The 26,739-nt window shown below is 44.1% G+C and overlaps 1 protein-coding gene across 6 annotated transcripts in view; it reads right to left on the bottom strand.

Moving 5' to 3' along the window:
- Window positions 1–15,565, bottom strand: part of LOC147692851 (receptor-type tyrosine-protein phosphatase gamma-like) — a 1,083,817-nt gene extending 1,068,252 nt beyond the window's left edge. For all 6 annotated transcript variants that reach the window (XM_086939073.1, XM_086939071.1, XM_086939072.1 and 3 more), the window contains exon 1: window positions 15,073–15,565. In XM_086939073.1, coding sequence (XP_086795199.1) covers window positions 15,073–15,157 — 85 coding nt within the window. In that variant the 5' untranslated portion in view covers window positions 15,158–15,565. The remainder of the gene's footprint in view (window positions 1–15,072) is intronic.
- Window positions 15,566–26,739: the final 11,174 nt, after the last annotated feature.

The raw sequence follows: 26,739 nt of genomic DNA, 5'->3' as shown, positions 1-26,739 counted from the left end.
CTAACTTTTAAATACACTGCACCCTGCCCATGGGGCTACCATGGGCTACTTTAGGGGTGCTTTACATGTAGTAAAAGGGATGGTTTAGGCCTGGCAAGTGGGAACAGTTGCCAGATAGACATAACTGTTTAAAACTGCACTCACAGACACTGCAGTAGCAGGTCTGAGACATGTTTGCAGGGTTACTCATGTGGATTACAATCAGTGCAGCAGGCCCACTCGAAGCATTTGAATTACAGGCCCTGAGAACACACAGTACACTTTACAAGGGTCTTACCAGTAAATCAAATATGCCAATCAATTAAAGCTACGGTTAGTCGAGGCCCTCTTCATTCAGCTGTGAAAGCACAGCTCACACACCATGCTCCGAGGCATCAGTCTGTACCATAACTCTTTGTAGTAGTCAGGAGCACGGGTGCCGCGCACATGGCCTCCTTCAGGGTATCAAAGTGGTCTGGCTTGCTAAAACCCAGATCGCTTGGCACGGCCGCTTCCTCGAAGTCAGTTCAGTCAAAGAGGCAGCAATGGTGCCATAACCCATGACAAACCTGCAGTAGTACCCGGTGAGACCTAAGGTGGCTCTCACCTCTGTTTGAGTGTTGGGGGGGTGCCCAAGACAGAATGGTGTCAATCTTGGGTTGTAGGGGCACCACCTGGCCGCTTCCTACCTGGTGCCCCAAGTACACCACAGACCCCTGCTCTATCTGGCACTTACTGGCCTCCCTTCTGCCGGGCCTTCAACACTTCCCAGAGGTGGTGCATGTGGGCCTCTCAACTGGAGCTGAACACTGCTGTGCCATTAAGGTAGGTAGCACTGAAAACCTCCAGCCCAGCCAGGGCCTGGTTGACCAACCTCTGAAAGATGGCAGGGGCGTTCAACCCAAAAGGCATGACCTAGTACTGGTAGTGCCCTTCTGGTGTCGAGAATGCCAACCTCTCCTTGGCCCTCACAGCCAATGCAATCTGCCAGTTACCAGACATTAGATCAAATGTACTGAGGAACTTGGCAGCTCCCAGCAATCAATGAGCTCCTCAGCTCAGGCGATGGGGTGTGCCTCGGTCTTAGTGACAGCGTTGATCCTGTGGTAGTCCACGGTTCACATGCAGGATCCTCTAGGGGTTACTAGGAGTCTGCAAGTACCTCAGGTAGGTGACATCACATGTGTGCTCCTTCACCTCGTATGAGTCAGACCACATGTCCTGTAGAGCACAGGGCTCTACTGGCTCCATCCCCCATACTTTATGATCAGGCTGAAATTCAACCAGATGTGGTATTCTGGTCGTACCACATTTCATGTCCTTCTGGCTTGCTTCCAGGTTCATGGACAACCTATCTTAATTACAATTTACGCAGGGAGCACTTGCACTTTAGCACTGATCAGCAGCTGGAAAAATGCCCACAGTTCTAAATCCATTTTAAACGAAATGCAGAAAATAAAGTAAAAAACAGGTGGCCAGAAGCAAAAAGACAGGGAAAAAACATGCCACAGATGCCAGGTCTAACAGGCGGTAAAGGCTGCAGCCACGGATGCTCTTAAATCCCCTGAGCCTCACTAGTGCCCGTTGATTTTTATTAACGATAAATTCAAGAAAGGTAAACAAAGAATAACATTCTAAAGCCAATCAGTGCCATTGTTATTTGCACATTCAAGACAACGGCTTTTTCAAACTAAATCCATATCGAAAAAATCCATGATTATAAATCTATATACACACGCATGTATGCACACACACGCACACACCCAACCAAAAATACACACAATGGATACTATGCGTGAAATGCAATCTCGAAGTTCTGGTGACTTACTACACACTCTGCTATACCACCAGAGCCACTCAATTGCAATATCAGATTACATAGGGACTATACCGGTACATCGTTTTTAGTAGGAAACTGGCAGACAGCCCACTAAGATTACTCCTTTGGACCCATATTACACCAAGAGACCTGAGGGTGTAACATGCATGTGCGTGACCAAGGCACTTTGGTGTCGGAGCTAGAGCTGCAGAAGCTTGCAAAGCCTCTTTCATAACAGATCCCGCCAGTGTTATCTCCAGGCGCAGTTACCTCATTTGCATGGCACTGTGGCCCAATGCAACTAGGAAAAAAATTTGTCTTTGCGCCACAAACTAAAGGGGGTGCATGCAGATACTCAAAGTTGTATGCAGCTTTTCCTTTACATTTCTGCATAGGGGAGCCCACTGCTTTTCAAAGGGAGCGGAGGAAACAGCAAGGGTCTGTACAAAAGCTTGCCTAGTTGTCAGACACTACAAAGAAAGAGCAGCCTATCAGTTAAGAGTACCAGGCAGTTAGTGAATGAAAGCTTACATATCAACTAAACAAAAATTTGAAGAACACCAAACAGGAAATTTGAGCAGTGCAGAAGTCATGCATAGTAAAGTCAAACCCAATGCTTGCCTGCACAAGTGAACTAAGTGAATGCCTCAATTAAGAAGGGTGGATTAAATTATCCAGTGGTAGTATCCGAGCTCAGCGCCCTCCTGAAGAAACCAACAGCGGACCCTACCGACCTCAAGAACTTCCGCCCCATCTCTCTCCTCTCTTTTCCTGCCAAAGTCATCGAGAAGACCGTCAACAGACAGCTTGCCGCCTTCCTCGAGACTTACGGATCCCTCGACCACTCGCAGTCCGGCTTCCAAGCCAACCACAGCCCCAAGACCGCCCTCATCGCAACCACTGACGACATCAGATCCATGCTCGACAACGGGGAAACAGCGGCCCTCATCCTCCTGGACCCCTCCGCAGCCTTCGACACTGTCTGCCACTGCACCCTAGTGCAGCGCCTCAGCAACATCGGAATCCAAGAGAAGGCACTGGAGTGGATCATCTCGTTCCTCGCCGGAAGAACCCAGAGAGTCTGCCTCCCCCCGTTCAGATCCAAGGCCACCAAAGTCATCTGCAGCGTACCACAGGGATCATCGCACAGCCCCACCCTCTTCAACGTCTACATGAGCCCCCTCGCAGCCATCGCACGCCAACACAACCTCAACATCATCTCCTACGCCGACGACACCCAGCTGATCCTCTCCCTCACCAACGACCCAGCCACCGCCAGAACCAGCCTACACGAAGGGATGAAAGACGTCGCAGAACAGCCGCCTGAAACTGAACTCAGACAAGACGGCAGTCCTCATCCTGGGGTCATCGCCCTCCGCCTGGGACGACTCCTGGTGGCCCCCTGCCCTGGGCACCACTCCCAAGCCAACGGACCACGCACGTAACCTGGGCTTCATCCTGGACTCCTCCCTCTCGATGACCAGACAAGTCAATGCCGTCTCATCATCGTGCTTCAACACCCTGCGCATGCTCCGAAAGATCTTCCGATGGATCCCCACCGAAACCAGGAAGACGGTCACTCAGGCACTCATCACCAGCCGACTGGACTACGGAAACACCCTCTAAGCCGGAACCACAGCCAAACTTCAGAAAAGACTCCAAAGCATCCAGAACGCCTCCGCAAGACTCGTCCTGGACATCCCCCGACACAGGCACATCTCCAGCCACCGGAGACACCAGCACTGGCTCCCCGTCAGCAAGAGGATCACGTTCAGACTCCTCACCCACGCACACAAGGCTCTCCACGACCTGGGCCCCAAGTACCTCAACAACCGCCTGACCTTCTACTCGCCCACGCGCCAGCTACAGTCGACCAGCCTCGCCCTCGCCGCCGTTCCACGCACCCGCAGAGCCACCGCCGGAGGAAGATCCTTCCCCTACCTGGCAGCCAAGACATGGAACTCCCTCCCCATCCACCTTCAGCTAACCCAGGACCACCTCTCCTTCAGAAAGCAACTCAAGCCCTGGCTTCGAGCAGTAACGGACCCCTCTCCCCCAGCGCCTTGAGACCCTTCTGGGCGAGTAGCGCGCTATACAAATGTCATGATTGATTGACTTATTTTAGACACCACATGTGGTGTGAGGGTTAGTTTTAATACCAACTGGAACACAAAAGTGCATTACTAAAATGTATTTGTAGGAAAGGGAAGGTAAACGAGATAAATAAAATGATTTAATATTCCACCGGAAGAGTTTCAAGGAAAAAAGACTAGCCTTGATGAAGGCTACAGACTGTTAAGGGGTTTTATTGTAGCTCAACACAGCTGAAATTCACAGATCAGAACTATGAAGAGAACTGTTGGATGTATTGTAAAATTGGTTGCTCTGAGTATTTGAAGACAAACAGTATAAAATGCATTAATTAAAAAGAAGTACCACTTGAAGGGCAGGGAAAAAATGGGAACAGTTCTGATGTCATTGGGCAACAAGAAAGGAATGCACATGAAGCCACTATTGGTGCTACCGCCCTCAAAGCAAGCAAGAGCGGAAATGCTTCATAGGATAGTAAAGATAGATTCATGCAAACTAAATTACGAGATGCAGAGACAAGCTACCAGGATGAACTAAGTAATGCATGTATTAATCTACACAATCAGACAATTGAGTTTAGTCTACGAAAATTGAATTTTAGATGGGTAACTGAATAATGGGGGTGCTTTTTTTATTCAAGCGGTTCTGTGAAAACTCAAACAAAGATAAGGAAAGCTCAATTGGTCTAAGATGTCACTGAACATGGATGAAAGAAGAAAAAAAACCAAATGGGCAAGCATCTATGTTTTAGGTTAATTATGCAGCCCCTCAGCACAAGTCAGCATGCAGTGGTAGCAGTATTTCTTCATAGCAAGGAATAACTAGATTCAAAATTCGGTATTAATATTAATGGCTACTAATCAGAGGCACAGGGAACAATGTTATTTTAATATTTGTGAAGCGAGAACATATCACCCCTTAAGGGTTTCAAGGCGCTGGGGCCGTCGGGGAGATTACGTGAGCTATTGCCTAGAGTCACATGATCTGAGCTGTCGCTCCAGAGTCATACGCTCTGCCCGCTCCGTCACAGCTATCCCATAGTGGTGGTCAATGATGTGCTGGATAGACTAGTGGAAAAACAGTGCAGCCGTCCGCCCATCCAGATCACAGAATTCCTGATGTGAGCAGAAGCACTGGCTCTTCCATTAGTGCTAATCTGGTAGGAAGGTCATTAGGTTTCGAATGGGATCTCACTTGCAGTTAGATAAAAGCCCAGTGAGATATTACAGACAGAAATTAGAGGGTCATCAACAAAGTTAAAAAGTACTCTTTTTTTGTTAAGATGCAAGACCAGCATAGATCAACACATGAAACTTTAAAACCATAATATAGGTCTGGCACAATATGCAGGTTTAACGGGTCTGGGTGTGTCCGATTGGCATGAAGAGGTGCTACTTAAATACGAAGGGAAGTAAGTGACTTACTAGAGTCAACATTATCCCAAACTGAGGTTTTCAAAATTGAACATTATCATGCTAAAGCAGTGCGAATGTGTAAAAAGGGTAATTTTCTCAACACATATGCTGTATGTGTTTTTGTGAAAAAGGAAATAAAGAGGGCATAGCTGCTAGTTTGAAAGCAACGTTTACTATTTGAAAATAAACATTTGCAATAAATTATGTATGTAAACTTTGTAGGGGCCCAAAAATAAAAATGTACACACTACCACCTTCTTTTAAAACTGTCGGATAACTAAACCCCTTGGTTTATTGCTACAGTGTACCAGGATAAAATCAGATATGCTGCAGATAGGTTTAAAATAAAAAAAGGTTTTTTTAAAATGGATTTAGTACAATCAAAACCATCATCAAAAAATTGCATTAAGTAGCTATTCATGCAATCAGAATTACATTAACTGGTTATGCAGCCCTTTTCGAGAACAGTCGTTCTCCAGGATTCTAAGCATGTTACACTGGCATTCCAAACTATAATTCAGTCATAGCCCCAATAAACCATGATGCAGGACAAACCCACCTTCCACTCTTTCATTTAAGCCTAGCGTCTTGATTAATTACCTGTTTCAATTACTAATGACTCCGGTTTGCAAAAGTACTTGCCTGGCTATACCCGAAAATGTCCTATGCTTCTCCACATTCAAATCCGAGCCATTCCCTCCCTTCCCACGAGTGCAAGTGTAACAATGTGTGCCATTTATTTCCCCATGATAAAGTAGCATATTAATGGAAACATTTAGGGAAAGTAAATCATGTATACATAAACAGCTATTTCTGCATTACTAACTAGACTGGATGCACAGCTTCCATGCTGAAGGCGCTTACACCTGGGACCACCAATTCCATTTATGCAGTTATATTTTTATGGCCAACATTTAAATATTGCATGCGTGAGCATTGCTCATGCCCAGCCCGACTCTGCCTAAAGATTTCGTATCTTGGAACCGTGAGACAAAAAAAAAAGGATACAACTTAAGTCTACTGCGGTGAGGGTGCCATATGGTTAGTAAAGAGCGCACACACAGAAAATGCATATAAAATAAAGCAATTACTTTATATTCCAATTAGATTTTTAAAGAATTTTTTTTATTGTTACTGAAAAGCAGAGTGGAATTTAGTACACTGCAAAAAAATTGATCGAGGATCCTCAGAGGAGTCTCAAATTGGATCCATCATCAACATGCAGCCTGATTTCCAGTTGCATGTGTTGTGCTTCTGTGTTCATTGGTGTGCCTACTTTAAAAACCTGCATTTTGTGCTGAAATGGCTTTTCTGGTGCCATAAGGCAAGTGGCAACGTTAAAAAAAATGGTTTTATCAAGCCACAATTATTGATTTCATTCTTGTAGACACTGCACTTAGGACTTTTTGGTAGTAGTCTCTACACAAATGTTTTGATATTCGCAACTCTTCAGTAAATTGAAAGGAATTGGTTACCTCCTGGATGTTAACTGAACTTGGGGCCACTATGGTAGTTCCAAATGTCAATAAAGAAATGAAGCACGTGTACCAAACTATGTGTCTGGAAAAGTAATGAACAAATTCCTGAGCATTAACTCTTCTTCCAATTTTGTTTTGGCCCTGAAGTTTATAAAATATAGTCTTTTAAAAAAAATGTTTTAAAAAAAACCAAAAAAGAAGAAAGCCATTGTATTGTACTGGCCCTTGGATAGCTCTTGTCATCACCTTTAGAAGCTGCAGTCATTCCAAGTTAAAAATAGCATACAACTTTTTTTTTTTAATGATCCCATCTGATCACCTCCAATCAGCTTTCGATACCACGGTCATCAGTTGCAAGATATCACTATGCATCAGGGCCCTTCCAAAGCTGCCCTATTAAAGCCCCATCAGAGCTTGTTTCCTTGGAGTGCTCCCCGAGCCGCCTCTCCATGCAATTACTGTACAATATCAGAGCCGGGCAGAAGGACCGCACTCAAAGGCCTGGAATCGAGAAGAAAATCAACAGAGAGGAGATAAATGTTTCTTCTCGAGAGCTGCAGAATTACAAACAAAAGAGTTTTTGAACCCCTTTCCTCCTTCAGTGTAATGCATGGAGTAGGTCTTTGTGGGGGCTGAATCATAGGGTTCTTAGTGCCAGGCTGCCTTACGGATCATGTTCTCTTGGTTATAAGTGTGGGAGAAGTAAAACCCGAACACAGTAAAGAGTAGGTTTTGCTTTGCTCTCTGACCTGTGAGTTATGATATAGAACAGGCAGAGAAGTACATACATCAAAGTTAAATATTTATCGTCTGATTAATTAAAATGATTAAGATTTGTGAAAAATTGCATCGAGGTAAAACATTTAAAAAAAACAAGTGGAAAGTTAAGCGTGTCGGAATTACAGCAGTGAAACCCTGTGTGGGCAGCGAACAGCCAGGAAATGAATGCAGACAGCACATGCTGGCAGAGGAAACACTGCACAGAAGACAGCACGCACCATGCCAAGGAGAGTCCGTGCATGCACAGAAGCCATTATAACACCATCTGAATGTATGTTGAGACCGACAAGTCTGCAAAGGCTTCAGTGAAATGGAGGCCATGGAAGGGGGAGGGGTCAGAGGTGAGAAAGCACAATATCTGGGCCAATAATGGAGGTTGGAAGGAGAGCCGCGAATTAGTTTACTGTGAATGCAGCCGTGATTGAACTAGGGGCAGGGGGGTTGTCTGGCATGTAATGGCGGGCTGATTGCCTCGAAACCCGCCTCAAAAGGCGCGTGTATAGTGGAGGGGGGAGAAATGCATCGTGCAATCAAAGAGAGTAAAGGGATAATGTTAGAAATTGAGAGGATGTATGTGGCTTCAGTATGGAACCATTAAAAGCGAAGAAACTTTAATGTATTCAATCAAAAAGCCTAGCAAAAATGTAATGCTGCATGCGGGCATGTGAAATAAAGCGATCAGTAACATAGGGAACCGGAAACACAAACATTTGTATTCACAGTATACCTATTGATACAAAGTAGCCATAGGGGCAGCAGTGAGCTTCTCTTTCAACACTGAAGTGAGCAGATCCATTTTAGTTGAAATGGGAATTGTAATAGTTGAAAACGGTGAAGTTTGCTTTATAAATGTAACGTAGCTGGCGACGGAAGTGAATTAACTTCGTTTAGCAATTAGGTTTCCTAATAAAACAGCAACAGGCAGCAGCTGCCAATCTATATGCATAGTCCGGGTGGTTTGTCACTTGTAACAATAGACCGAGGCTTCTTCCTGGGCCCAGCAGGAATATGAATGAAGATTGAATGCAGCATAGGACAGGGACTACATTTCCGTTGGTCTGACCTCGATGCGATGCAGGGTGGCTTGAGCAGCACAATTCTACCATCAGTCTGGCGATGTAGCACTCCAACATTGGCGCGCCTTGCCTTGAAATGCCTTGCAGACTTTTAAAAGTAGGGTCTTCTCTGAAAAGTGTGTGTGTAACTGTGCTCCCATGCCACAGAACACATCACTTTCGGCCACTTACTCAACCTGTACTTAACCCCATTCCTGGTGAAAAGATACACTTCCAATTTAGAGTTTGTTGCAATGCAGGTGCTTTTCATTATTATTATTAGAAATTATTATAATTATTATAAAGGGTTTTGTAGCGCGCTCAATTACTAAGAAAATAGTATACTGGCGTGGAAGGGAGAGGGCAGAGCAGAAAGATTCCAGAGAAAAGAGAGGAAGGAGAGCCCTACACAGTGATGTTAAAGTGGTGGGTCTTCAATCCTTTCTTAAAAACAGTGATGGTGGGGCTGTTTACAAGTGGAGAGGAAGAGAGTTCCAAGCTCTCGCAGCTCTGACTGAGATGGACTGGCCACCAAGTATGCTGTATTTGAATTTAGGTACAGTCATTTGGCACAAATTGGCCGACCTGAGGGGTCGGTTGGGAACATAGAGGGAAAATCTTTTTCTCAAATAAACTGGACCAGTTTGATGGACAGCGCGGTAAGAGGACAATGATTTTAAACAAAATCCTGTGAGCGACTGGGAGCCAATGGAGGGCACGAAGAGGGTGGCGGACACTGGAGCTTTTGGGTATGTTAAACAAAAGTCGCACAGCGGCATTTTGAATGACCTGGAGGCGATGTATCAGATAGATGTATCAACAGATTTAACGATACCCTGGGGTACATTATTTATCAGGTGTGACGAATAGCATCAATTATTAGTTTTTGGGGAGTAACATAAGACGAGCACCAAAATCCATGTCCTTACCCCGGTTAAATTTCGGTATTTGCAGCTTGCTGAAATGTAACAAACGGTAAGCTAATTAGCACACCTGTTGACTACCAGATGTGATAAACACCACCCAACTCACATAATTTTGATCCTATGTGCAAACAGCAATTTATGAAGGGGTCACAAAATTCCAATAACCCATAATCAGGGCTCCTGTCTGCTTAAAGCTAATCAATCACTGTATGAATCCACTTGAGATGGCAGAGCCGCTCTGATCCTCGCCAGTGGTACCCAACCAGCCCTAGGGCATGCATCAGTCAGCTGATACAATGTAGTGGAGACAGCTCTGCAGTTTCTCACATTTTCCCTGATGCACTCTTTGCATAGCAATAAACCCAAAGAGAGGGGAGACACAGTTATTTGTGACAGTGTCTGCCTTGCCAGTATCCGAGACAAGTGAGCATCATGCACCCAGGTAAATCAGAGCTCGCTTCACAATCTCAGGCTCTGAACTTTCCCTGAGATGGTGTGAAAAACGTGTTGTGTTAGGTTAAAGTAGATCAGTGTGATGCTTTAGGAATTAATGTTCCCAGGCATCCAATTGACCTATTGGAGGCCTGGGAACATTAATTCCTAAAGCAACACATTGATCTAGTTTAACCTAGCCCTAGATCCCCGAATAATACATTATTTTACAAAGGATTTAAAGGCTATTTTAACACACTCATTCAACCCTGCCTTCACTCACTGCTAGCAATCAAAGAGATCCACTTACAAACACCCATTCACGTTCAGTGTCTGGGTGAGGGTCCAATGATGAAGCATGTCACAGGTGGTACCTGTGGGTGAGGACCCTATATATCATTTAATTTTTCACGCCATCTACGAGAAGTTGTGGAGCAAACTCCGATTTACCTGGGTGCATTACACTCACTTGTCTTGGATAAAGGCAAGACAGACACTGCCACAAATAACTGGGTCTCCCCTCTTCTTGTGTTTATTGCATAGTAAAATAGGGAAGCTGAGGGTATACCCTCACCATATACTTCTCACTCCTCTTTGGTGTATAAAGCGCTCTATGCATAGGCAAACGAGGGTGGAGCGGCTTCAGGCGATTTGCCCTAATGTGAAGCGGTTGGCAAAAAGACATAAAGAGCCCTTACGAAATATCTACAGACTCCTCTGAATACAACGGTACTCGAAGCAATAGATTAACGCCAGAGAGAGGACCTGCTTACAAAGTCCTGAATCACCACCAGTACAAAAGTACAGTGTGTAAACAGAACACATAACAAGCAACTACACCAAAAGACATGCTAAACTGGCGTGACTAATAAAAGGCCACTTGCAGTAGACTGCTCCATTTGCATGTATTAAATGGGGAGCAATTACAGCAGATACATGATGCTATATTCAAAAACCTGATTGACGAGGGGTCTGATAATGTGGTGGCCGCATGTTCAGTGGGAAAATGCTGTAACATTGCTAGTAGGAGAGAAGCCAGAGATCATCTCTCTCAAGACGCAAATCAGAACAACTGTTGGGTGAACTTTTAATGAGTGATCAACTGAGAGGGCGTGTAATTATTTCCTCACCATAGAACGGTAGGAAACGGCCAGTTAGGCCTTTCAGACCAAGTGTTGGGTTTTACCCAGCTGCATTTCCTACATTTACCACACGATCACATCTGAAGATTGGGGGTACAGAACTTAGTCCTCAGCATCTACTTCCAGGTGTGCTGTCCATCGGTGGCTGACTCTCCCGTGTTTGCGCTTAGTCAATATGTACCTCCACCGGCTAAGGTAAGCTTCCTGCCATGGGAGGTAGCAATTACACTGACTCAGCTGTGTTTACGCCTCACAGGCAAGGATAAGAAAGATGCTGAAAACTCATCAGGGCATTTTTTAATAAAAAAATGATGGGTTGATAAAGAATGGATAGCTTCCAATGCTAAGAAGCTTGAATTAAGGAATTTTGGACTTGGGCAGCATCTCCTAGGGCATCAGGCATTCTCCCAAGAGATATCCGATTCTTGCCATTACTTATGTTAAAACACTTGATCCGGGTTCACTTATGGCACACCAGATTATCAGAAGAAAGGCTGTTATTTCTAGATCCGTGGAGTGGATAGGGAGCGTGGCTAGCGCCGTTGCAGCTTCTGGATTATATTTTTGTATCCTTCGATATTTAGATATACCAGAGAATCTTGGAGCAGACTATAAAAACAATGCAACGCTGCTGCCTGGGTGGTAGTCACGACCCAACGCAATCAGATTTAACCTAAATCAAGTACACTGATTTTTTTTATTGCGCTCTTTGGGAGAAGTTCAAAGCAGGAGGCACAATCCTTAGATACCTTTGGGTTTCTGACGGAATTCACTTTAAGCTTCACATTCTGAGCCAGATGGAGAGGATTGTTCAAAATTGGAAGGACATCTAAATATTCTAAAATGCACAGCCCTGAAAGAGCTGGCATCTATTTGCAAGAGAGGAGAAAAGTGGAGCAAAGGCCTACAACTGGATTACCGCTAAAAACAAAAAGTATCAAAATAAAGTGTAAAAGGAATGTGGTCTGCAGAGAGGAATAGGATACTTCATTATGATGGCTGAGCTCTTGAATACCATTGTTTTAGGTTCTAGAGCAATATGAATCGAAAATACAAGACTGATAAATGACAAACAACGATTCTGAAAGTTAAAATGTCCGCACTCTAATCAAACTGAAGGGAAATCTTGGGAAAGAAAATATCGTTGCAAGTTATTTTTAAGACTACATTGATTTACTCGCTCGAAACTGTGTGGTTATAGTGACCCCCAGCCAACATAATGTGGAAGGGAGGCTCCATGGGTCAAGTTCGCTGCTAAGACACAGGTTGATCTGCGGGTCACGAGTTCCAGCCACATCAAGGACCACCCAACAGTCTTAGTTTGGTAAATGAGAGAACAATTACATTGGGTAATAGCACCCCGTTATTTACTGCGCTTTAAACGGTAATGAAGCAGTAAGGAGCGCTATATGAAAAACAAGTGAACATTAGATATATCTTAAGATAGATAGGTTGCCATAAAAGAAGGGAGTGCCTTGTTTATACAAATATATGATTTGTTTGTTTATCAGACACTGATGTTTGCTAGATGTAACTTCACATCTTGGGTAAAGTCAGTCCCCCCCCCCCCCCCCCCCATCCTTGTCCACTGCGTGGGGTCTCTGATCAGGAGGCGCAGTAACCGTAGCCCAACAGCGCCTCTGTCGGCTGCTGCCGGTGTCTCATCCTAAACAGACAGCACGATTCCCCAAAAACGTGACATTTCACCCTAATCTGGCAGCCAGTGTACGAAGCCACCATTCCAGAGCCAGCGGTGAGGATTTCCCTTTAAATGCCCTGCCTCCCATTAGCATTAGCATGCCAGTCCGCATTCAGCTCCAGGGGTCGGCCTCCGTGATTAATAGGATTGGCGTACCGTTGAGAGCACAGCTTGTAAACGTTTGATGCCGAGACGCCTCTAAGAGACGGAATATATATATATCCGCAAAATGCCGTAATATATTCCGGGAATCACTGGCCGCTCTGCCCTCCTGCCTCGCCATCCCGGCGCAATGTGCCACTGACAGACAGGTGCCCCTCATTGATCACAAATATCCGTGTTCCCTGAATGCATCTGGACAGCAGCGTGTACTGTCATCCGCCTGTCAAGGGCAGCGTGAAGCAGACGGCAGCGGGTGCACGGACTGCGCGTGGACTGGGGGTAGGTGGGGAGGGGGGCAGGTACACCGGAGTCCTGTCAGGCGCGTGCTGTCAAGGCGCCGCTGAAAGTTTGACAGCTCCGATTTCTCGCTCTTTAAAGCCAACAGTCTTCTCTTTAAATAAACATTTACGGCCGGTCACGGATTGCGCTTGAGGGATGCAAAAACTACGTTTTATTATGCAACTATGAAGAATGATATCAATGATTTTATCTAAAAATGTATTTACTGACATGCTGGCCTTAACTGGAAAGAAAACACATCAAGAGCTCGTTCTCCGAAACAAATGGCTCTTTTAAAAATCAGCACGTCCTAGTTTATTTGAGCAGGCTAGCTCGGCTCAATTTGTGAGAGGCGAGCCCCGATACTGGCTCTGTGCGTGGGGAGCTCTGCGCCAAAGGCAGTCGCCACTGCAAGCTCACTCTTCCCCCACAGAAGCAGCCTGGACCTGCGGCGCTGCCCGGCAGACATGTAATTTAAAGGCTGGTGCAAGAGCTGCCTGGGTATTCAGCCCTGTAATCTGCCTGCGAGCGCGCCGTCTGTGCACGCGTTTACCAAAGGGCATCCCGGAGAGGTGATCTCAGACCAGGGAGCGCGGGACGGCCTGGCATACCAGGCACCCCCGGGGGAAGAGAGGGGGCAGCAGCAATCACAACACCCCGGGGGGAGAGAGGGGACAGCAACAATTCACGGTAGCGTAGCCGCTGTGTCAGGCCCCCATTGACAGGAAAGAAATGTCCCCTCTACCTGCTGAATGAATTATCACCCACGGAAATAAGGGATCAGGGGGGCCCGGTGCCACTGCACCTATGGAAGCCACGCCCCTCCACATACAGCCCTCAAAAGATACACCACACAGCCGAGCATGGAGTTAGATTTCAATACGTAAAAGTACACTGCGACCAGTCTGTGCGGTACAGCCACAGGGCTCCCCTACAAAAGCCATTGATGTCGGCCTCTTTACTTAAGAGTACGCTCTGGACTACAGACGTCCGGTCGACCGGAGTAAAGCTACGAAGACTGACCCAGACTGCCGGGGCAGAAACTCAACCGGAAACACCACTCAGGAGCCGGCGTGGGAGTCTGTAAACACCACCTCCAACAAATCAAACACTCCCTGCCACCGACCGCTCAGAAGCATGAGCGGTGAGCAACCAAGCGCTATAGCTTGCTCCCACTCCAGCGGTCGTTGGCGCACACCCTCAACCGCAGAGAACCCCCCCTTCTTTCCGGAGCATCGCCCCAGGCTACAACTAAATCCACAAATCACTGTCAAATTCAACCGTGCAGCCCTCTCCCCTAAGAACGAGTTTGCCGAAGCCGGCCATAAATGCTACTCGATCCGCCCTTCTCCCCCTCAGCCGGAAACCAGCCCCTTCTTCCCACAGGGGCACACGCGAGCCCCCCACACACAAGTAAAACAAGCCAGGTCGGTCCCTCCGTTTTTTACAGGCGGGAGTAGTTCCCGGTTCTGCTCTGTCCCCTTTCAGGCAGCGACAGGACACTGCTCATCGACGAGATACCGTACCCTCTTCCAAGGAGCAGAGGGCCTCCCCTCTTTCCCCTCTTTCCCCTCTATCACTAAACGCTGTTGCTACACCTCCAATGGGGGAAGAGGGGGGCAGCTGGTCGGACCAGGGACACCCTATCCTCTCCAACACACAGTTTTGTTCTCTGGTTATAAACCGCAGCCCCGTACCCCCAGCCCATCACCCCCCCCCCCCCCCCCCCAAGTGTCAGGAAGGGAGTATTTCCCCACCGCCCTTGCTCCTTCCCAACCACAGAGATTCCCAAGGAACCCCGCGCCCCTTCCTTACCGGGAAAGCACAGCACATAATGGATCACCGAGGTCGTTATCTTCAAGAAAAAGATCCACCAACACGGTTCCAGGAGTCTCCGCATGACAAAACGCACATTGAAAGAAAACTTGTTGAATTCGTTCCGCCGCCCCCGCAGCCAGCAAAAGAAAAGTTCAAAAGGTCAAAAGCCACACACAAATCCGGTCCCGGCGCGGCGGTGCTGGGCCTGGCGCCGGACAGCGAGGGCTGCTCACTTGCAGGAATCTCCGAACTTGGGGCGCCCGGGAAGGAGGCGCAGAAGAGGGGGCTTCTTCCCAGCCACCGGCGGCTCCTCATGCAGACCGCGCTGCCCAGGTCCCGGGGAGGTGCATATTGAGAGGCGCGAGGAGGCTCAGTCCATGCTCAGAGGATGGGGAGCAGCGCGCTGGAAGCTTTCCATTCTCCCATACAGGAAGTGAAAAAGCGAGCCCGATCCAGCCTCAGACTTTAAAGCAGAGAAGGAGAGAGAGGCGAGCGGGAGCGCGCGGCGAACGGGGGAAGAGAGGAGGGGGCTGGAAATGCGCGCCCCCGACAGCCTTAAAGCCACAGCGCGCCTGGCTGCTATTTCACTCCAGCGCGCATTCCTTTCTCAGAGCCGGTCCCTGTTCCGTCCTGCTGGAGCGGAGCCCCCACGCCTATCCGGGGAGTAGATGCAGACGAGGGGCTGGCGTGAGCTCCCCCCGCCTAGGCTTCAGGGATAAGAGAGAGGAAGGTTGCTGCTGTGCCTGTGCCCCACTACCAAAGGGCTGGAAGGATGCCCTCTTCTCAGGGACCCTTTATCCGTCGGAAAGTATCATGTCTTTCCTACGCAATTGCAGAGAGCGTTCATTTTCAGGAGAATTTAGCAAATCAACGAATGTAATAGTGTGTACGCCGGATGCGTGGAAGACTAGGGTGGATCCGCTGAGGTGCAACGCCTTCGCATAATTAACCCACTGGGATGCTGATGAGAGCTCGGTGCATGTAGTCTGATTTCTCACCCGCTTTAAGGTAGATGTTTCTTCCTTCCCAGCGCTTGAATAATCAAGCGAGCCGTAAAAGACCTGCTTGGGCTGGAAATGGGATGCGAGTGCTGCCTTATCTGTAATGACTTTGGTTCCTTACTTTAGACAGGGAGATGATATCTGTGTAGTTATAGACACTGCTTTTTTTTCGCTATGTTGTGCTGTGTCTCGCCCCTCAGCGTGCTGTTTTATTCGACGCATGAACGAAGCAGACCGTTTCTCCTTCAGAATGTAAAAAAATACCAATTTCAAATCTAAATGCTTTCGGTTTGGATATTAATCTTTTAATATAGCCCAATCGCTGGTCGCCTACGTGTTGTGCATACCAGTTCTCGCACAACCACTATTTTCAAGAGGTTATCGGCGGCGTGGCGCTTGCAGAATACGCACACAGTGTTTTCTTTTTTCCAGTGCACCTTTTTTAATGAGATACGTCAGCCACGTCGCCAGCTATTCATGTGAATTAGCAGAGCGTGCCCATCAAACTGTCACTTCCAGTCCTGCCGGCAGCACCTGCGAGGCGAGCATCAGCTGACTCACCTTTTGTGTCTGTGTGCAGGTGATAAAACCACCTGTTCAGACTCCGAAGGTCACAGGCCACAGATGGCAAATCATTCCGTTTACACCACAGTGCACTGGAATACACCGGGAATGTGCACCCTGCAGCCCCCAACGGCTGGTGCCACTGACCCACTGTGGCAGATACTGAAACACACTTTAATTACACCTCTGCTTTGAATGCAATTACGTTTATAATAGTACCTGTAATTGGCGTCGCAATCTATGCTTCAACAAGGACTGCCATTTAGCAAAAAATAATTTCCGGAAACCAGAATGGCGCGCACGTAGTACACTAATACACATCCGGGCTGTTTACCATTTTCGTTCTAAATGTTTGCTACATTAGAAATTGATCTGTGTAAGAAAATAAATAGATAATCTGGACTGTGATATCGTGCCTGGCCTGGCTCCAGTCTTCCTGTCTGCTGTGCTCCTGTAGGCTATGAGTAGTACTGTAGAGCAAGAGAAACTCTAACTACAGTACTGGTCTGGTGGTAGGAAAACCCACTGATCGCTTGCAGTAGGGGTAGACCATTGTCCAGGTACACTATTCCATACAGGTTTATTGCTTTAATTAAGGAAAATCTTGGTTTGCCTTTGCAGACATTCCAACTTAAATCACAGTGTGATGAGGAGGAGGGGCTTCATGCCGAGAACTGCCCGAAGGGCACTTTGTCGAGACCTGATGCAGGCCCCTGCATCATAAGGTGAGCCCCCACCCTTGATGGCAGCCCCATTCAGTCCAAGGTCTATGAGTATCTGTGAGAAGGGGATATTAAGGGACTTCTCACTTCATTCTACGGAGTGGGGGTATCATTTTGTGCTAAACCATTGACCTCTGTTACCTGTCAGCCACCAAATTCTCCATTTACCAAATAAACAAACACAATCTTGTTGAGGTTGCCAGTGGTGTTCTAAGGCATTTTCAAAAGTTTTACTGGATGTCGGCTGCTTAGAGCCTTCAAGGATGAACTAGAGACCTACTGAGTGGGGTTTCCATCTCGCCTTCCTTTCCACCCTGTGATATCTGCTATTCACCGTGTGACTGTCAAATGGGATCCAATATTGTGTGACACTTGGTGGCAATGTGCGAGATGGCAGGTCTGCCTTCATTAGTTTGACCTTTGCACCAAACCAGAAAACGTAGAACATGTGTGTGGTTTTGCATTCAACAACCCAAGAAAACGCAGTGCAGGTAAAGAAGTAACACACGTAATGATCAACTTTTAATTTAAGTAAAAAGAGAAACATTTATTAATGAGTTAAAAACAACTATAGACACAACGAAAGGCCTTTACAATGTGCTCCGAAGATTGCTGTATGAACATCTGTGAACGAACATACACGTTATTGTTGGGGTCGAACTAGTCATAAATTAGAATACGCAATGAATATAATGGTCTACAGATACGCAAATACATGCATACAGGGCTGAAGTTTGATTGTACTAATGTTTATGCATCTTATGCCTTCATGTCAATAAAGATTTAAAAAAAAAAACAACCATAGAAAATCAAACATGTATTCCAAAGTTATGAAAAGCATTAAACATTACCATTGAAAACAAAAGCAAAAATACTGCTATGTTGATAATCCGCGTAAACAGAAAAATCTCCAAAAGTGTACTCCCCAGGTGTGACTGGGACCTGCACACCTCCAGTGGCTGACACTAGGTTCACAGTCATTGATGTTGGTGACTAGACATGTCAAGATTTGTACCTTCACACTTCATACTCTGAAGCCTGAACCTGAGTTATGAAATGCCCAAAGTGAAAGCCTTATGTGGTTCCTGACTAGTGAGGGGTCCATATGGGGTTGGTCTTCAGGCAGTAGCAACGGATTCAAATGTAGTAGTTGGTACCATTGAATATTTCCATAATCGGATGAAGTCACTTTTTTTGACCATGATGTGTTCCACCAGGATGATTTCAAATTTTGTGTCTCACAAGGTATCTAGAAGGCTGATTGGGCAATGTCTGTCAGCTTTTATTGGACTTAAAACACCTCAGAGTGTCATGAGGCAGGGCAGCTATTTGAAAATATTGTGCCTTAGCTAGATTTATGTTCCTTCTTTACACCGGTCTTCTGTCCAGGAAAAATACTAATCTTTTGTCCTGTAATTGAATCAAATGTACCATAATTCAATGTTTTAAAAGCAAAATAAAGTTCTTGAAGTGTTTGCAAACTAAATTCTTTGCTTTCTTCAGCGCCCTGGGCCACAGGCTCTCAGAACGAAACAGCCCCAAGAGACAGATAGCGGTTGAGAGTCGGATGTTCCAAATAGCTCTGTTGACCGTGGCTGGAAACTGGATTTCCAGGTTCTTGGAGTGGGTCCCTGGAAGACGAAGATTCTTGCTTTGATAAGGGACACATTTTTGTAGAGTCCTCAGACCATATTGTAGGAATTTGTTAAAGCTAGGATATCATCCTCTTTCATCTTCTTCAAAGCTCTATCTGAAGCTGCAGTGAATCCTGCATTTTGTAGATGAATGGGTGGATAATGTCCGGAATTTCCGGCAACAATCAGGGACAGGACCCAAATCAGTAGTTGGCACTTCTCCCTCAAGGGGTTACATTCAAGGACCACTATATTGAACCACTTAGTAGAGGTAAAGGAAGGAAGAAATTGTGCCAAAAAAATTCAATTAAAGTATCCTGTAGTATTGTAATCCAAAATACATTCTTTGATTTGTATATTTATTTATTTGGAACAAATCCATTGAAACCCAGATGAAGCAAAACAAAGGAAACAGGGCCATCGTCATCTCACCAGGACCGCAGGGACTATAGTAGTAAATCATTTCAAGACACATGACCCCAACAAGACATTTGACTTGAAAAAGCCCTTGGCCTATCTGGCCACATGGCTGAAACACATGTCGGCTGTTTCCTTTTTTTCGCTTCATCGAATCTTTGGGCACCATTTTTTCCCTCCTTTACCTCTACTAAGTGAATCCAACATGCAGTTCTAAAATGTACAACCATGCCATTGGCTGGATACACTAAATTAATTTCTACAAGTCCACACTCTATATTCCCAGCTTTACTGTAATGTAGTTCCTGTACTAGAAGCCCATCCAATGGTTCCAAGATCCTCCTAGGACCTGGAGCACTCTGTAGCCTAAAGTTCTCTGTCATTTCCATGTTCACCATTAACTAACTAGTCCTGGTCAGTCCAAATTGAAAACATTTCAGAACTATCTCAGGATGTCACACAAAGTAGTGCAGAACGAGAGTTTGATGTGGACTCTTTTTTAAGAGGGGATAGGTTTATAGTTGGGCTAGTCACTAACAAATGTCAAGGCTACAAGCCTACGTTTTCGTCTGCACTTCAGTTCTGCCTCTTTGTGTACTCCATTCCAAGCACGACCCCGCAGATGGTTCAGGCGCGCAATATTTCAAATCTCTTAAGTATCAACATGAAAATAAGTAATTGTCATGTGAATGCAGTTTGATGTCTGCCCACATGAAGTACACACTAATTTTTATATTATTTCTCACTACAATTCGTGCAATGGAAAATCCAGAATTATTTTATATTTATTAATATCGTGTTGAAATACAGGTCATAAAGCAGTGCTGTCCTGGGTCAGTTGCATAATATTTATTCTGAATTGTGGGGAAAATATTGTTACAACTTTCCATAATTGACCCAAATGCACCAGATATGGCAACCAGCACTTTAACTGCTTCATTTGGGTTGGGTGGATATTCATATCTAGCTTGTATTTAATGTTGGTATGATACCTTGGCGTCTCTCCAGTAGCATCACATGCACTGGGAGAAACAATGTGTGCCCTTTACCAGAGATTATGGGTCTGGGTGTAGTTTAACAGGCTCTAGCGCAAAGCAAAATTGAAGTAGACCAAAACAAAGGCCAAGAAACAGGTGAAAAAGCACACTACACAGACAGTGTTTCTGACAATTGACATTAATCCATGTTTGGATTTTTTGCCTTAGACTAAATGCAATTAGTTCAGATTCTGCAAAATACGAGTTCACCCACACAAATGTTTCTGCCTGGAATCAGGCATACATGCTTGCTAAACCTCCAAAAAATTATGACCGAAAATGATGGTGACAAGTGCTGTAAAAGACAATGAGCTGCAATCTCATTGTAAACAAGAGAATGCTAACGTTGAGGTCCTGAACATTTAAGTAATACCATGCGAATGAAATAGAGCAGACACATATCTCCCACCCTGTTTTCTACTTTTATCCATTAAAAGTATTTTGAGGTGTCTGTAATGGTTAATGACATTGTCTTGAAATAAAATGGAATGACATTAACAAATTAGCAATATATTCTAAACCACAGATGATGTCTTGTGAGGTCTGTGTGTACTAAACCAATGTAGAAACCGAATCAACAATTTAATCTCTGCTCAATCTTTACAATTAAACCCCACTTTTAATATAGATATGATGGCATTGTCACCTAAAAGAACTGCTATATTCTTCAAAGGCCTGCTCACATGCAACAACATGGCTCTTTTTTACACGATTGATCTAATCATTGGTATCATGTTACATTTTCACATGTGTGGAATAGTTTGTAACTTAATTGTAAGTGTTTTAAATTACAGCTGTAGGGAACCTAAGTGCTTCTAGTGTATCAAGCAGCTTCGTCTTTGATCAGACGTGGCATTACATACCATTTGTATATTTAAAGAATATAGTCTCTTTCTATTGTGACACACAAGCTCTGTTTCAGAGGGTGAACAAGTTAGATGTGTACTGTCTACACCTGCAGTCACTTGAGGGAAACGGCTGTTTCGTTTAATAAGATTTTCTTTGCTTTCAACTCAGCAGGGTATATGTAAATGCTATGTGTGAACTTAGTGTAGCCAACTTTACACCAAGAACCGTTTTAAAAAGCTTGCTTACGGCACTATGTGGTATCCTCTTGCAACAGTGCATTGGTAGATACCAGAAGCTAAAAGGAGGAAGCTACAAAAAACCTGAATATGAGTAGGAGTAGCATTGTTTAGGCTTCTTAGTATAGGGTCGAAACCACAAATTAATTTTAGAATGACCTCTTAGTACATCCGTATCTAGCATAAACCTCCTTATCTGTTTGATCAAATACTCACTTTCTGCCTGAAGAGCCTTTCTCTTCTCCTCCTATGTTGACCTCTAAGAAACTACATTCTCCTCACTACAGTAAAGAGTGTAGCCATTGTGATAAATTGCAATGGATTTTGGGCCTTCTTTAATAATTTGTGTCTGGTTACCACCTGTTTCCAATTAATTGTATTCTGCTAGTGCAAAATTATATATTTGAACAAATTTCCTATTTGTGAATGCCTTGTACATCGAAATAGCGATTTGCTATTTGATAATCTCTTTTAGCGATTCTGTACTTTCTATTGTAAAAATAAGGAATCACTAATTATTTGATATAGTGTGCTATTTTAAGACATATACCATTAGCAATTATTTGGAAAGTACAAAAATCCTATATAGCAATCTCCAGCCAGTTTGCTACTGGTTAGTGACTTGCTATTTTTTCATACATCAGTTATATTTTTTTGCGTTATAACGCATGAAATGATAAATGAAAGAAGCAATCTGCTTCATGGATATACACTCTAACCCTTCTATTTTTAACAATAGAAAGGCTCAATGTTGGCTTTCATCTGAAATCGTGTTATATTACTTACTCTACTTACGGCATAGACTCAAAACAAAGACATTGCCTTCCTACCATACACCCTACACAGTGTAGTTTGATCTTAGTGTGAATATGCGCTTCACCACCTGACACAGAGCGCATAAGCACTATACATTGCACATTTAATTGGACTGTGTTAGATAATTTAAGACTGGAAAACTATAATAAATATTTTAATGTAGAGGATATCATTCTGAAATATATGTGCCAATGTATTCATGCAGCATGTATTAAAACAAAATGTTATTGTTATTGATGTCATACAGTGGACACTTAGTACATCAATGGTGTCATCATGACCAACAGAGGTGAACCAAAACTGAGCTCCACATTTTAGAAAGATAAGAATAACGACTTTCTTTAAAGAGCAAAATATGACCTCTCTTCATGCAACACAATGGTTTGTTTGCAGCAAACTCCTGTATGTGAAATAACTGTGAGAGCAATCTTTGGATAATGGCACATGCATAAGTTCTTGTAATCACTTCTCAATTATAGGACTTCCATCCTTTCAGCTTTAAAGTTACACTCCAGCTGGAGTGGTGGGCAGGAGTGTATTTCATAATGGATAAAAAGATCCAGGCTGAGGCAGATGAACCATCTCAGCTTGCAACATATATTCACTTACAAATAGAGAAATACAATATTTAGTTTTTCATAAAAAGGGCTACCATTTTGACAAAGATCCAACTTAACATCAAATTCCAAAATATATTCACTTTAACATAGAGGAATATAGTATTTAGATTTTGAATAAAAAGGGCCAACATTTTGACAACAGTCCAATTTAAAATTTTTCGGCAAAAGCTCACAGGTAAAGGGGGTCATAATAGTAATAACATATATTGTGATAGTAAAAAAATACTGAACTCAAAAATTGTAATTATGTGCATTAGTACAGTTACACGATGACTCAACTACTTTAATTTGTATTTACCATTAAATGTGCTTTTACCATATGATAGAAAACTTGAGTCATTCGTGAAAATTGTGCTCATAAATTCTGACAAACAATTGCAGTCAGCCAACAATGATTTCACTGCCTGTCCAAATCCCAATTTAATAATAACACTGTCTCATCATTTTTACAGCTCCTCCATTGTATCACAACTTCACAGACACACACATTGTGAGATAATTGACCTGTCTTAATTTATTAGCATGTACTTTACTGATGATTGATATCCTCTACATTTTGCTTCAAAGTCTTTTTAAAGTTAATGGAGAGTTTCTTAACAGAGACAAGTACAAATCTGGATTTGTTTAAAGACAAAGTAGACCATATTTATCTTTAATATAGGGTCCCTGGTGGAAGTATCCTCTCTTTTTTTTTAACCACAAATACAGTACAGGGCAGTTGATAGCATTATGAATAGGAGAAAATGCTAAGCTACTATTTACTGCATAATTGCTGTTGCTGGGTACTCATTATGGACATACCATGCATGTTTTTACTCCTCATATAGTGTCAACTGTGGGGTCCCGCAAGACTAGAGGTTCCTCAAGTGACACAATTACTACTGATGAAAGCTTTGATCATAAAGCTTGGAGAGACACTTGGAATGGGGACAAGAGGGCCTCTTAACCTCATAGATGCTATTAAACATTCCTCCCCAGTGCTGCGCTGTCCATTGGAACTAGTGCTGAATGGACGTCCAATGGTCGTGCGCAGCACTGGGGAGGTAGTGCTGCCGTCGGCCAATGCACCGAGGCAGCACTTAAGGGGTTAATGTAGCAGATGAGTCACTACTACCATTTGTATATAGAAAATTTGCTTGCACCTGCAGTTACAATACAGACAAAATTAAGCATGGCCAAAGTTAATACATGGGCCTTTGCAGCCTGGTGCGATAGTTATGTTTTGTTTTTATTACAAGCATATGACAAAAAAATAAGAAGAAGAGAGAAAAAAGAAATATGCAGATGCATGCTTGTACAATAACACGTAGTAAAAAAAATAGCCTTCACATTTAACATCAATTGAACATTACAAGTGCCCCATGGCAGGCTGGTGTATTAAGAGCAGACATAGAATCCCATATTAGTTTTAATGAATATCACAAGAAAACATTATTCTTGTTGGTACAGAGAAAAGGTACTTTTGGCTTTCACTTGCTATAAGCTACAGACATACCTTAAATTCACAAGCATGACTTTTAAAATAAAAAGTACGGGTTGGTAAGAATAAAGCATGGCAAATTAAAGTACTGATCCATTAGCCTTGCCATTGAGCTACACTTTATTTTAAACAAATTTGCACATGTGACTTGGTATCGCTCACAGTGCAAAAGAGCCATCATTATTTGAGATGGGTTGACCGTAGTTGCATGTTGTTTTCTTTAGTGGGCCAAAGTAACATTTGAATTACAGTTGAAGAAACCTATGGATGTGCACGTTGCCCCAATGATTGATTGAGTATGAACATATGTATACATTTTTAAAAATGAATTTTTGATTACATGAGACTTAAACTATCTAGGGCATATCAGAAAAGTGGGCTACAGGAAACTGACAGGTCCACAGATAGGTATTTCAAAGGATAATTATAGCTATTTAATGGGTCTTTTCGATCTTATCCATTTAGTGGTTTCCCCCTTCACTCCTTTGAAAATTCTCTGGGGAGAAGGAAATGTTGCTCGAATATGAATTTACCTAGAAAAAACAAAAACAATAGTTATTTGGCAAAACAGGAACAGTTGATTTAATTCAACACTATGGCTGGAAGCACAGCTACAGAGTCAGGTCTGAGGACTATCTCAGAGTACAATTGATTTGAGCGTCTTTGTTAGACTTGGGGGTCGCTAGTTGGCTGAGTTAGGTACCTTAGGCCAAATAGGGACCCTTGCTTCTACCTCAGGGAAAGAAAGGACACCTTCTCAGATAGCCCCTACTCACCTCCTCTGTAGCTTGGCACGAGCAGCCATGCTTATCTTCAAGGCTAGTGTGTAAAGTATTTGCAACCACGCTCTCCGTAACCCAATGATGACACCACAAATGGATTCCACACGAGTTTCATAAAAACAAGTATAAGTTAATATACAATGATGTACGATGTGGCCACATGATATAAATCCAACATATGCTTATTTGTAATATTCCTCCTGGCCGGTTGTTTGGCCAGCCAGCCCTTTTAAAATCTGGCGATATTAATGAGCAATTCTAAATGATCCACTGTAGTCCTAATGCAATGCTATGCAGTTCGTAATGCAAGAATCAGGCACTTTGCAATGTAAAAATAATGCAGTTCATTATGCAACAATCAAACAGTTCGTAATGCCAAAATGATGAAATGCGTAATGCAGCAATCAGGTAGTTTGTTATGCAAAAATAGTGCAAAGTGTAATGCAACAATCAGGCAGTTTGTAATGCAGAACTATTGCAATGCTTAATGCAATAATCAGGTAGTTCGTAATGCATAAATAATGCAATGAGTACTACACTAATCAGGTAGTTTGTATTGCAGAAATAATGCAATGCGTAATACGACACTCAAGGTTGTTCGTAGTGCAGAAATAATGCAATGCGTAATACGACAATCAGGTAGTTCGCAATGCAGAAATAATGCAATGCACAATACACTCCAGCACCGATCACGATGCCTCAGGCGGTCTTTCCGCCACTCAAACTGACTCGAAGGTCAGCTTCCGTCAACAGATGCCTCCAAATGGTTATGCTGTAAACCAAAGTGCAGCTCCGCACTGTAGGAAGGTGGATACCTGACCATGGTTACCCCAGATTGTTTGCCTAGTGTTTAGCTGGGTTTCGACTTAGTTGGCCTGGAATCCTGCTAATCAGGGCCCCAGGCTATCTGCTCTCTCTTTTAAATGAACTCCATGTACCCTAGGTACATCTCCAATTGGATACTGGGTCACCTTATGAGCCCCTGTACAGTGTACTATAGGTACCCAGGGCAAAGGTGCACCCAAGGCCTACCAGGGGCTGCAGCATGTATTATGCCACCCCTGGCTGGCCACTCACATTGATACAACTGGCTGGTCACTCATCTGGGGCAAGGTCGTGTAATCACCCCTTGCTTAGATATATTATACCTATATCTAACCTGATATCTAGACACATATACACCTATAAGTCACTTCTATGGCAGGCCTTAACAATCCTGGAACCAGAGTGCTTGGTTTTATGTGAGATGGTGCTTTAGCATGAGCTGAGCCTGTCTGCAGCTTTCAGAACCATTTCCTTATAGCTGTTCTAGGATATTGCCATACCATATACTCTTAAGTGCATTATGAACCTCGGGGTTAAATGCTAACACTGGTTTGGCTTTATCAAAACATGTCGAGTAAGGTGTCATACGATTTGGAATACTACCCCCTCGCCAGTTCTGGCAACGGGGGTAGCATTCCACCCTTCTAGAGGGAGAAGACATGTTGTTCCTACTATTCCCTG

This window comes from Lissotriton vulgaris, chromosome 9 (genome assembly GCF_964263255.1).
Source record: "Lissotriton vulgaris chromosome 9, aLisVul1.2, whole genome shotgun sequence".
Taxonomy (NCBI): Eukaryota; Metazoa; Chordata; class Amphibia; order Caudata; family Salamandridae; genus Lissotriton; species Lissotriton vulgaris.
Note: the sequence above shows the minus strand (reverse complement) of the source record. Positions and strands in the feature narration are given on the sequence as shown.